Source organism: Pinus tabuliformis, chromosome 1_2, assembly GCF_031772625.1.
Source record: "Pinus tabuliformis cultivar Carrire ecotype Pingquan chromosome 1_2, CPIR1, whole genome shotgun sequence".
Lineage (NCBI taxonomy): Eukaryota > Viridiplantae > Streptophyta > Pinopsida > Pinales > Pinaceae > Pinus > Pinus tabuliformis.
Genome location: NC_142298.1, coordinates 1,102,343,070 through 1,102,355,427, shown reverse-complemented (window position 1 = coordinate 1,102,355,427; position 12,358 = coordinate 1,102,343,070). Strand labels below are relative to the sequence as shown.

General features: G+C 34.1%; 1 protein-coding gene across 1 annotated transcript; it reads right to left on the bottom strand.

Moving 5' to 3' along the window:
* Nucleotides 1-6,852: 6,852 nt before the first annotated feature.
* On the bottom strand, nucleotides 6,853-9,962 carry LOC149210016 (serine carboxypeptidase-like 31). The gene is made up of 10 exons (XM_089394343.1): nucleotides 9,400-9,962; nucleotides 9,195-9,302; nucleotides 8,861-8,953; nucleotides 8,661-8,753; nucleotides 8,444-8,529; nucleotides 8,081-8,350; nucleotides 7,824-7,957; nucleotides 7,567-7,662; nucleotides 7,350-7,455; nucleotides 6,853-7,260 (listed from the first exon to the last, which is right to left on the bottom strand). The coding sequence occupies exons 1-10, from the start codon at nucleotides 9,674-9,676 to the stop codon at nucleotides 7,114-7,116; spliced, it is 1,410 nt and encodes a 469-aa protein (XP_089250469.1). The 5' UTR covers nucleotides 9,677-9,962; the 3' UTR covers nucleotides 6,853-7,113.
* Nucleotides 9,963-12,358: the final 2,396 nt, after the last annotated feature.

The following is a 12,358-nucleotide window of genomic DNA, read 5'->3' as shown; positions in this document are numbered from 1 at the left end:
TTATCATCTAGGCACTCAATAGCCTTGTCATAGAAATCTACCTTGGTTTTGTGAATACACATTCAATCCATAGTCAAAATCATATTATATGATCCCAATGGCAGTACATTTAAATGTGATGTGGTATGCATAACATTCCACTCAAATGCACAGGATCTTACCCAATGATGTATTATGTTCTTCGTACCTGTAGCCAACTACACCAACCAAGAGTATGCATGCACTTATTTTCTCAAGCCACACTTATCCACTAGGTCAGCAATAACATAAATATAATTAGACCCGAGATTAATTAAAATAGAAATAACTTGATCACAAAGCCTATAGTCCATATCAATGATATATGTAAGGTGATATTCCTGCCTAATATCCATAGCTGCATAAATTCGAGGAATACTATGACAAACATCCCCAACTATTTACACCCCCTGAGAAATTTAGATCTAAGACCAATCTCTATGGTACAATGGGAAGTCCTTATTACGATGATCTTTCCCACATATCCAACATTGTTACGATGAACTACTATCACCTCTAGTCTTTTTCTCTCAAGGTTACGACAAATGTCCCTTCTCAACTTCAAGAACTTCTTGAAAGGAGCAACATTTTCCTTCTCACCTACATCATGAGGTATTCCATGCTTCGGTGTCAATTTTACTTTAACTTTCTCACTTCCCTTCAAGTCACGTTTAGGATCAGATTTTTAGTTTGAATGCTCATAACAATTCTTCAATTTACGGATCGATTCCTCTAACAATTTAGGCTCATCAAACATAATCTAGTCTTTATATGCTACTAGCAATCCACTGATGAATCCCTGAATCTTAGTCTTCTCCTCCTTGAGATATGGAACACACCTCAACAACTCCAAGAATCTACTTGCGTACTCATCATCTGTCATAGAACCCATCTGTAGCTCATAAAATTCCTTAGCTCTATCATCATAGTACCTCTCTGACAGTTACTTGTTTTTGAAGAGCCTCTCAAACTCATCCCAAATCAATTCTTATTCCTAACTTCCCTTGACATTCTTTACATCCTCACACTAGATATTTACTTTCCATTTAAGACTTAAAGTGGCTATCTTGGCTTTCATGTTCTTTGAGTAGTAATGCAATCTAAATAATGTCTTCATTCCAAGCAACCATCCCTTTGCATCTTCTGGTCTCTTCATTTCTCCATCAAATGTAGGAGGCTTAACCTTCTTAAAATCCTCAAGTAAATACTACCTCCACCTAAAAGGATGATGAGGGTGATGATTGTGACGATGTGTCCTGGATGAGGAACTAGAATGATGCCCATACATGCAAGTCCTCCTATTAGGTGTATCCAATGATTTGGCACCTCTAATTGTGTCCCCTCTATCCAACCTGTATCCATACTGATATTTTCTACCATAGGCTGCATTCTTTTCCTCTTCCTTCTTTTGACTAATCCTCAACTATCCCTATTTTTGTAACTCTGACAAGCCCTGAAGGATTGTTGCATTAACCTCTATGTGCTTCTCTTGAGCCATTGCAAGTCTTTCCTGAGCCTCAACCAACCTATAATTTTCTGCTTTGTAACTTCTACTATCTACCCTCAAGCTACCTAATATCTTCTATACTAGGAGAATACTCTTATCCTTGCTAACCAACAGATATGTAGGGAGAGTCATGGGAATTGTAGTCTACCATTTTTTTTTGTCATCTTGGATTCTCTTCTTCCTACAAGTATACCATGTCAGATAAATTAAATAAATACCAAAATAAAATCCTTACCTTAGTGATGTTCAAGGGAGGCATATCTCATCTACAAGATTAGGCCATATCAGCATGTACATGTATAATCATAAATATATCCATATCATAATATAACATCGCAACAACATCATGCATGATCATACAAGCTACATACCTGATCCCATGCATGATAACCATAACCTTGACAACATTAAACTTACCCAAATAGAGTGAAACCATGCTATGATACCACCCTATCATATCATATATGACCCAAAGAGAACGCAACCCACTCTGGTACCACCCTGTAACGTCGCCTCTTATCACATCTACCCACTTTCATCACCTTACCTGGGCTAAACATGAGATGAGGGGTTACTATGATATGACTTAACCTCCTAGATGACCTTAAGGAAATGGAGTCGATACAACTAGACCTTACTAACTTCCCTCAGGTGCCACAGGACCCCGAGGAGTAACCCAACCTATCCGAGTGTGCAATCCCTAAGAGAACTCACCTTTTCTATGACCTAGAGCCCTGTTCACTCCCTTGCAAAGGCCTCCATGCAAATATGGCTTCCCATTCACTCACATGGGCCTACATTAGTGCCACTATGGTATTTTTCTTCCAATGTTTTGCGAGCAACTATGATAATTAAGGCTACTTTCAAGGGTTTGGGATTAGTCTCTCACCCATAAAGCTATGGAACTTTTAGAAATCATAAAAAACATGAAGACAATGATTGTAAACCAAAAATTAGAACCAAGACTTGACCTAACCATCCCCAACCAGGATTCACATTTTTTCAAATGCTTGGTAGATATGCAACCTACAGGTCATAAATGCAAGTATGAAGATAAGGGATTGAAAACTTATGTTAGGTTTAAAAATAATTACCTCTACATTCTCACATTATTTTTCATAACATCAATTAGGAATTGCATTCAATATTTATTTAGTTATGATTGAAAACATGAAAAGAGCCATGAATAAAATATGTCGTAAAATCATAGTTATAACCAACATATAACCAAATAAATAACCATAAGATAACAACCACTAAAGATGCATAATAACTAATATATTTTCTTACCAAAAGGAAGAGAAACTTCGCTTTTACTAACCATAGGAAATTACCAACTAGGTTCAGGACTTCCACATTCCACCTAACCATAGATTGACTGAGCTAGATCTCTCTTCAGCTAATCACCCATGTTCCATATTCCAAGCATGAATGTGGGATCTCCTGGGATAAACCAATCCAAAGAAACCAAGGGAATCCAAAGGTTAAACCACCTCCACCCTTACCACCCTCACCATGACGTGACCTCACCTAAACTGGTGTCGAGATCATGAAACCAAACCAATCTTGGATGCCTCATAATTTCTTCACCATCCATGAGAAATTTTCTCATCTCTATCCTCATGATATACCTTGTATCCCGATATTTCTGGTCAAGGGATTCTTAGGCCTTCGTGAATTTTCTTGATACCACCTCACCCCGGATTTTGAAACTATCAAGCAATCCAAATCTCAAACGAATAAAGAATCCCAACAAAGCATGGCTAACTGGAAATGGCATGGCTAGGCTAAAATCCACTGTTGAAACCCGACAAAATCCATTCCAATAATAACAAAAGAACAAAATACGAACATGCACATACCATGCATGTCAAAACCACCTAGGAAATCACACATACAATCTGTTACCTACAAGAATTCTCGTTGAAGCATCTTGATCCTTGCCTTCCTTTGCTTTCCTCGTCCTTCTATGCTTTTCCTTCCCTTTCCTTTCCTTCCCTTGCTTGCTTACTTTCTTTCTCCTCTTGGTGCTTTCTCCTCTATGAGACAAATTCTAACACTAAAATGACAAAAGGCTCGCAAAATCAACCAACTGATGCTCTGAGGTTCTTTTCGCTGATGAAAACTCTAATTTCTTCAATTTTTCATTGTTTTCCATCATTTTCCTTCTCACATGCAACCTCCTACCTTTCACCTTCTTTTTCTCCTAATTTCCATTATTTTCATAAATGATGTTGTGAAAAATACTTGTTTTCCTTTACAAAGCCTTAGCAATTGTCTTTGCCAATTTCCCCTTAGCCATAAAACAAAACAAGTGATGTCCATTTGGATATTTTTACCAACATGTAGCTTGAAATAAATGCCTCTTGTATATGGTCTTATTTTACCTTTATTAACTTTTACTACATAAACTTTTACCCCGAGACTCTTACAAAATGTGAAATGTTTCTCCTCATAATAATAATAAAAATAAAAATTTAATTTTAAACTCACAATTAAATTAAACACCTAATTAGTAAATAAGACCACATTACTTCTTAGATCCACATCTACCATTAATTTAACTACAAAAAAAAAATGAACGATATATACACTCTACCCTTTAAAGTTAAGCATATAAGGTCTTTTATTAAGCATTAAACACACTTGTATCCTTCACATCCTTACCAAATGTTACTCCCAATGTACTCCAAGATTAAGTGAAAGAGAATGAACCTAAAATCTTATAAAATGGTTTTCTTTCTTAAAAAGAAAAGGAAAAGCAACGTCCCCGCACTGATATATAAAAAGGATCAGGATCATGGATTATTGTATATAGTTAAAGTATTATAGTTCAGCCACGTTCTCAAAGTGTCACCCGATAATATAATATGTTGTTCCACTCTCTTCACATTTAAGGAGGCCAACGCCAAGTTCAGATATGACCAAGGGATCGTGATTTTTCATAACTGTATAACCATATACTTGAAAGCATTATAAATCATCTCTGAAATTTTCTGAAAGTCTCATCTCTATAATGTGGTGATTTTACTGAGCCAAGTTGAGACATTGTTAGGCACGGCAGTATTTTATAAGCTAAAGCTAAGATTGATATTATATTGTTGAAAAAATATATATTTTTACAATATGTTTGTCAAAATATAAAAAGAAAGATTCGTATCAATTAATAATTAAAAAAAAGGAGAACGACATTATTCGTTGTTATATGTATAGTAAGGAATAAAGTTATATATCTTGATTCTTGAACCATCATTTCAGTATATAATCATATACATAAAAGGATTAGAAATCATCTCTGAAATTTTCTGAAAGTCTCATCCTTATAATGTGGTGTTTTCACTGAACCAAATTCAGACACTGTTAGGCACGGGAAGTATATTTCAAGCTAATGCTAAGATTGATATTATATTGTTAATTAAACTATTTTTACGATATTTTATTAAAAAATAAAAGGAAAGCTTATCATAAATTAATAATTAAAAAAAACAACCTTCTTGATTGTTGTATATATAGTAAGGAATAAAGTTATATATCTTGATTCTTGAACCATCACTAATACCTATCCAATAAAATGAGTCTTACTCTATATATTATTATTACGAAAACAATATATGTAAAATAGGTTACTTTTATTTTTTTAATTTAATTTAATATTATAAAATATAAAATAATACAATTCTATGAATATTAAAAATTTCTAACTTTCCTATATAAATTTAGTTTTAAATTTGATTGAAATCACGCTGAACTTCTAAATTCCACTTTTATAAAAGTAACATTGTTCATAAATTTTAATTACATTCTTTAGAAGTTCAATAAATTTTTAAAATAACCTAAATTTTATCATTTTGTCATAATCAAGGGAAAGTTTATCAAAATGATTGTGCCAGAGGCATAATATAGATAATTTAAAAAAATAAAAATAAAAATAATTTGAAAATAAATGAAAATAATTATATAAATTAAAAAAAAAACTATAATATAATTATTTTATTAGTTTAATAATTTTCTTATTATATACTTTGAATTTGAATGGATTATAAATTTACTTTCAACAAAAAAAACTATCACATTAATATTTCAAATTAGTTAAATTTTAAATATCTTTACTCTTTACTAAAAGACAACATCATTTCTTAAATCAAAAGAAATTTGTAATTGAACTTAAATAATTAAAAATCTTGCTCACAAATCTTTTAATATTTATTTCAATAAAATATTTGTAAAAATAACCTTTAAAAGAATAAACCATGTCTATGGATATATTAAAATATTTAAAAACATAAATACAAAGTTGTAATATCTTGAAAATATTAATTTAATGTAATTTTATTATCAACTTTGTTACCATCCTGGTTAAAAAACATCATTAAATCTAATACATGCATAGATCCTTAACTCTAGACCAACGAAATTCTGAGAGGGATCTCTTTGAGATTTAAATCTCTTTAGTAAAAAAAAATTCAGAGTTAAAATAAATCTATACTATTTTAAATTCAAATTCTTCCAACAGACCTAAAAACAAAAACTAATACAGACCAATAATAATAACAATTAAAATTAACCCAATATCATTGTAATACAAAACCAACCCAACTACAAATTCCGTTTACCACAAAAACCTAACCTAAACATCTACTCTGATCAAAATGAACCACATCATATCGGTCAAAGTTAGTCCATGTCAATTGAAAAAAAAAAAACCAAACGCACCGAAAATAAAAATGACCTGAACGAACGATATCATAGGAGGGAACGCCTTTTGCCAACGTCCACGCGTTATCGCCTTTCGCCATAGGAACTTTCATTATTGAGTGCATGGATGGATTTTCTGATTCATATTCAACCTAACAGTCAGCTTAAATAAGAAATCTTATTTCAGGTAGGGAGATCAACTATCCGGGCACACCAAACTGTCAATCAGCACGAAAGATGGATGGGAAATTTAACGGAAAATCGATGTCCTTGTCTGTTCCGCGTCATTTTATTGTGTTTTACAACCTCTACGAACTCGGAAACGACACGTAAAATCAATATTGTATCTATTTTTTCGCTCTGGGTCTGTGTAGGTCATGTTCGACAAAAAAAAATAAAGTTTGATTCGTTTTTTTTTAATTCCCATTCATGCATTTTTCCTTGTCACTGCCGCTCTTTAGTATTATTTACAGCACCATTATTGTGGAGAATTAAAAATAGTTCGGCATTTTCACTTTTGAAATTTCAGCCCCAATAATTCACACCGGACAATTTTGCATTCGTCTGAATAATGAAAAGGACGAATAGAAATAAGGGAAACTCAGGTTCCCCAAATACAATACTGCCTATTCAGCAATATTTTTATTGTCAGGGAAATTATGCGCTTCTCCACAATGTAAACTTTATTACAGATTGTTCTTCATTATGAAACTCTCGTCTGAAATTTGCATGTGCATATTGCTAATCCTGTTGCCAATTGGCTCTTAAATTAATTTATATGCTTTCAGTCTACATACTATCTAATTTTCAATCTATGCAATCTAACCAATTTGCTTCTTAGAGATTCTCTTCACTGAAGAGTTATTGAATGTGTATCATAGTGAAAGTTTCATCTATCGTGTATCTGGCAGAGAAGTCCCAGAAAGAAATGATCTAAAGAAAGCCAGAGCACCGCTAGGATTGAAAAGAGGAACCGCGTGGCCAGCACCTTTGAAAGTTGCAAAGGTCAAACCTTCATACTCTTGAATCCATCCACCAACCTGTAATGATAACAACAAACAGCAGCACATTCAGCGTGTAGTGGGCTTGGAAATTACAACCTTAAAAATCTAGATTAACAGATCCTTGCCTGTTCATTATGATACCAAGGGCGCCAAGAGCCTTTTTTAGGAAGTTTGAGAGTATTAAGACAGTATCTTGTTGATATGACTGGGACACGGCCATCTGTATCACCACTGTCAATTGATTGAAACAACATTAGGCGATATGGAAAAACTCTCAAATATATGTTGAAGGGTGTTCCCCATATTGTGCATAAGATATCAAACTTATGAAAATGGAAATACCTGTATACCCATATGCGAAACCCTGCCGCTATCATTTTTTTGTAAATAGGTAGTACGGAAAAGCGAGAGTCTAGCCATTCATCACTGATATAACCACTGCGATTCAGGAAAACATCGAACAAAATTTCCATGAGTAACTAGGTAATTAGCATCATCTAACAATCTTAAGCGAAATGGAATAATAATCTCATTAAGTGTGACTATATATTATGCCTAAGGAACAAAATCAGATTAAAAGCCATTTAGGTATGTTTTACTTGCATATACTCCAATCCTTTAGCTCTGAGCCTTTAGTGACATGAAGAGCTGTCTGAACATCATGTCTGTTATAATAAACTTTGGCATGATCATCGAGACAAGGATCATATCCTGCTAACATCTTGCTTCGCCACTGCTCGTACATTCCAAAATATTTAAGCCATAGAGATGGCAGAGCCACATTTATAGATCAAATGAATTTGCGAAACTAAACTTTGAAGACATTGGAATGTACTATAATAGGTGAATATTTGACCTTTTTCGCCTGAGACATCGTATTTGTGGAAGTAGTATTTTTGTGAATGCAGCTAGGCGTGTACAGACTAAATATGTCTATCTCATCATATTGGTTCCAAACTTCCTTTAGTTGAGATCCACAGTTCGGGTTGGTCCAGGGGGTATAAGATGAAAAATCACAGTGCTTTTTTATGAGCCTATGAGTTTCATCGGACACAATTGCATGACTCCATGCATAATCCACAAAACCTTCCAAATCATGACCATCGTGTGTCTCCGGATTTCCCACCTACACCAAAATACCATGAATTAATGTATGTGAAAATTGTTTAAAGAGTATTAATAAGACCTAATCATTTAGATGTGTCACAACGATAGTTACCATGAAACCTTTGAAGTTGATATGTGTATTACTAGCGTCGTCGTTACTTTCGTATATTACCTCTGCTAGCTCTGGGACGTATTTTCCTGGTATCAAAATCGACGATAGTGAATACCGATTTGCAACAACTGATCTGGTCATAATTAGAAAGTACATGCCGATTAAAATGTTGGAATATATATCATTGTAAAATTTGAAATTATGTGAGGAAACACACCTGCATAACTTTCTCCCGCGATGTAAAAATCATGTCCTCTATATTCAGGAAATCTGTTGAACCAGTTCTGAAGAAACGTGTACGAATCCGCAGCTGACGATAGATTTCAGAAATATCTAAAATTAGTAATAAGGTAATGACTTTCAAGTTGTTTCGAGTACTCTATGTTAGAAATCGCTCCCTAGAACTGAAATTCTCACCTGTGATGTTGTCACCGACTATGTAGTCAGACGATGTGTTGGAGTAGGAAAATCCAACGCCCGCCGGAGACTCAACGAATAGTAAGTTGGCTTCTGCCAATCCAATTAGGATATTAGTATCATCTTATGTCTAAGCTTAGTCACTGTATAATAGGTTTTGGGAATAATCTCATCATTTTTTTGAATACAATAGGTCATAGATGTTATTCCTAAAACCTCTTGTAAGGATGCCCAGTGCTTGAAGGGCTAAAAACATTCAGATGCTAATTAGCCGAAGAGTAAAAAGAAGTTAACTGCAGATTTTCAATAAGCAATGAGTAAGATTAAAGACGACCTTGGTTCCACGAGTAGTTGTTGAAAATAAGACCCGTTCCGTTTCCATTGACAAGGAAAGGACCAATCTCCTGAGTTGCTCCATATCCCACTGAAGAACACCCAGGTCCTGCGGGCATTGATACCGAGCTCTTGATACTATTCAGATTACAAAGTGAATATGAATACATTCAATAACACAGCATATAATTCGTTGGATATCATACCTCCGTTGAGCCATAATACCAATGGTTTTTTCTCCTTGACCGAAGCAGCCTCGAAGAACCAGTAAAAAAGAGCCCTTCCATGTTCCTCATTCACAGTCACATAACCAGCGTAATGTTTAAACTCCACCTTAGGCTGACCGGGAAGATTAGTTACTAAATGCTCGATTGATGTACATATATTCTTGCTTTGCGATGCATTTTGACTAACAATGCACTGAAAATTCGCGGTGATCATGAGAAGTGCCACACTTATCCCCAGGCCCAAGGAAGGTGCCATATTTTGTGGTTGATTCCCCTGGGGCGGTCGTTAACTTTGTAATTCGTACCCACCCCCACAATCATGAAATTTATAGATTTGCAGTAAAGGATGACGAACTTTAGATTCGGTCCAGAATATCAGTGGGATATAAAGTAGCCAAAGATAAGTACCCGAATCAGAGTGACCATTTTTGGAGAGCATCCAGTGATGGTACAAGTCGATTGCAGATTGATGAAGAAAAGTTTATAGTCACGAGTTTTGTGGCCAATTAATTGTGTGCCAGTGATTCCGTTATACGACCACGCATAGCGTACAGCCAGTGGCACGTTGGGACGATCTGACCTCAAACCGGTAGTATTATTCCATACTTATAGAATGGAAGCAAACAAATCCAAACAAAATATTGAAACCAAAATGGAAGAGTCGTGACAAATTTGAGGCCATGGCTCCGTAGCCATGTCGTCAGATCACATGTTCAAATCAATAATGTAGTTATTGAACTTTGCATGAAAATATATCTCGGCAATGACATGCATATCCATGCTAACTTTCTGCACTTTGTAGTTTATAAGATGCATGCCTTCCCTAAAAGGTGTGTAATCAAATATTTCTGGGTTGCAAAGGAACCTTAATCGTGCTGTCTCGGTAAATGTGCGTTATGATGTGTAGATTTCTTGATGCAGGGTAACTTTAATCAAGCTATTTAAATAAAAAGTGCGTTATAAGGTATAGAATGTAGTATACGGGAGCAATAGAATGATTCAGAAGAAAAATATATATACATATATTATATTATAAACTGATGCAACATGGATAATCAATAATGAGAAAAGTAATAATGAGATATTGTAATTATAAAACCAAAAAACATTTGGAATACCACCAAAAAAAATATTATAATATAAAGTGATATAACATGAACAATTTCATAATAAATGATTAAATAATGTCATCAAGAATAATGAAACTTATTTTACCTTTCTCAGGTTATATATCGTCAACGGTTCAAATTGAGGAAGGATAAATAGCTGTTAATTTTTAAATTTAATAACTATCCAAATTTATGGAAAAATCCTGCAAGTTAAAGCAAATGAGTAATTAGGAAAATAATACTTAATCCCGGTATGTCTTTCTCAGGTTATATATTGTCAACGGTTCACATTAAGGAAGGATAAATAGCTGTTAAATTTAATAACCATCCAGATTGATAGAAAAAACCTGCAAGTTAAAGCAGATGAGTAAATAGGAAAACAATAATTAATCTTGGCATGTCTTGTAGAAGGGATCGGAACTATACATATTTAACAAAATATCTAATTTTAAATTTATTGGAGTTAAAGCAAATGAGTAATTAGGAAAATAATACTTAATCCTGCTCTGTCTTTCTCAGGTTATATATTGCCAACGGTTCAAATTAAGGAAGGATAAAAAGCTGTTAATTTTTAAATTTAATAACCATCAGATTAATGGAGAAACCCTGCAAGTTAAAGCAGATGAGTAAATAGGAAAATAATACTTAATCTTGGCATGTCTTGTAGAAGGGATCCGAACTGTACATATTTAACAAAATATCTAATTTTAAATTTATTGGATTTAGGCTATTGAGACCAATATTATTATTATCATTCAATTTTAAACTATGGTTAAATCAACCTATACACTAAATCGGTGTATCGGGACTCTTTCGTCTTGGGATAAAGAACCCATTTCCCTTAGCAGTTACCTTCCTTAAATCTATAACTTTTTAAAAAAACCACATGGCACTAATCATTAGGCACACTTAAACTATATATATAATTAGAGTAAAAACATGACATGAATATATGGCGGTGGTGGTCCACTTAATTACTTTTTGCAGTGGCAAGTGCGGTACGATTTAACAGAATCAATTTGAATAATAGCATTGTCCTTGGAAATAAGATAAATTTGCAGTAAACTTACTTTCGTTTCAATATTTTTAAGGTTTTCCTGGCATTTTAAATAGATTCGGACGTTTTAAAAAGGGATTGCAGCTCGAATCCATCAAAAGCCAAGCTTATTAGATATCCATATTCACAAAAGAAAAAGATTTTTAGAAGTTTGCCATTCTGCTTTCCATTTTTAAATGACTCTGAATAGATTCCCACATGGATGGTTGCGTGAGGCAGCGATTCATTATATGATATACCCATGACTTTAATCTATGTGACAGTGAGGTTCTATACGAATTTCAAATAAGTTAGTCAAATAAGCTAAAAGACCTAGGCGACTCCATAACAATTCGAATCTGTATGCATTACCTAGGGAGGTTTGAGAAAAGGAAAGGCACAAATGATGAGCCACTCATTCAATACAAAATTGGTGGTGGTCTTTGCATACTTTTTTTGAAAGGTAGCTATCTAGATTGCGACTTTACCAGATCAGGCCGTTCTCAGCTTTTAGCAAATATTGGTGCTTTTCAAATTAATCCTTTTCCGTCCATGGCATTCTTCATACAACTTACAGATGAACACCTTTGTTCAGAAACTTGTCTATGATGGTCTTTCCAGTGAGATAGTTGTGAAATCCCGACTCCCCATAGAACATTAAATGATACGGACCCGAAAATACCTAACATCCACATATGATGTTGCAAACATATGATTGGATATGGCGACTGACAAGGACGCGAGTATTTGATTTACTGGACATCAAAGATTTCCTTCCCTTCGTTTGCATGGA

Bases quoted from the DNA above. Each gene is read 5' to 3' on its own strand.
- LOC149210016 (XM_089394343.1), bottom strand. From the start codon at position 9,676: ATGGCACCTTCCTTGGGCCTGGGGATAAGTGTGGCACTTCTCATGATC. The intron at 7,663-7,823 runs GTAAAACATACC...CCTGAATCGCAG, and splicing joins AAGGATTGGAGTATATGCAA to TGGTTATATCAGTGATGAAT. The intron at 7,261-7,349 runs GCAAGGATCTGT...TTATCATTACAG, and splicing joins CTTGGTATCATAATGAACAG to GTTGGTGGATGGATTCAAGA.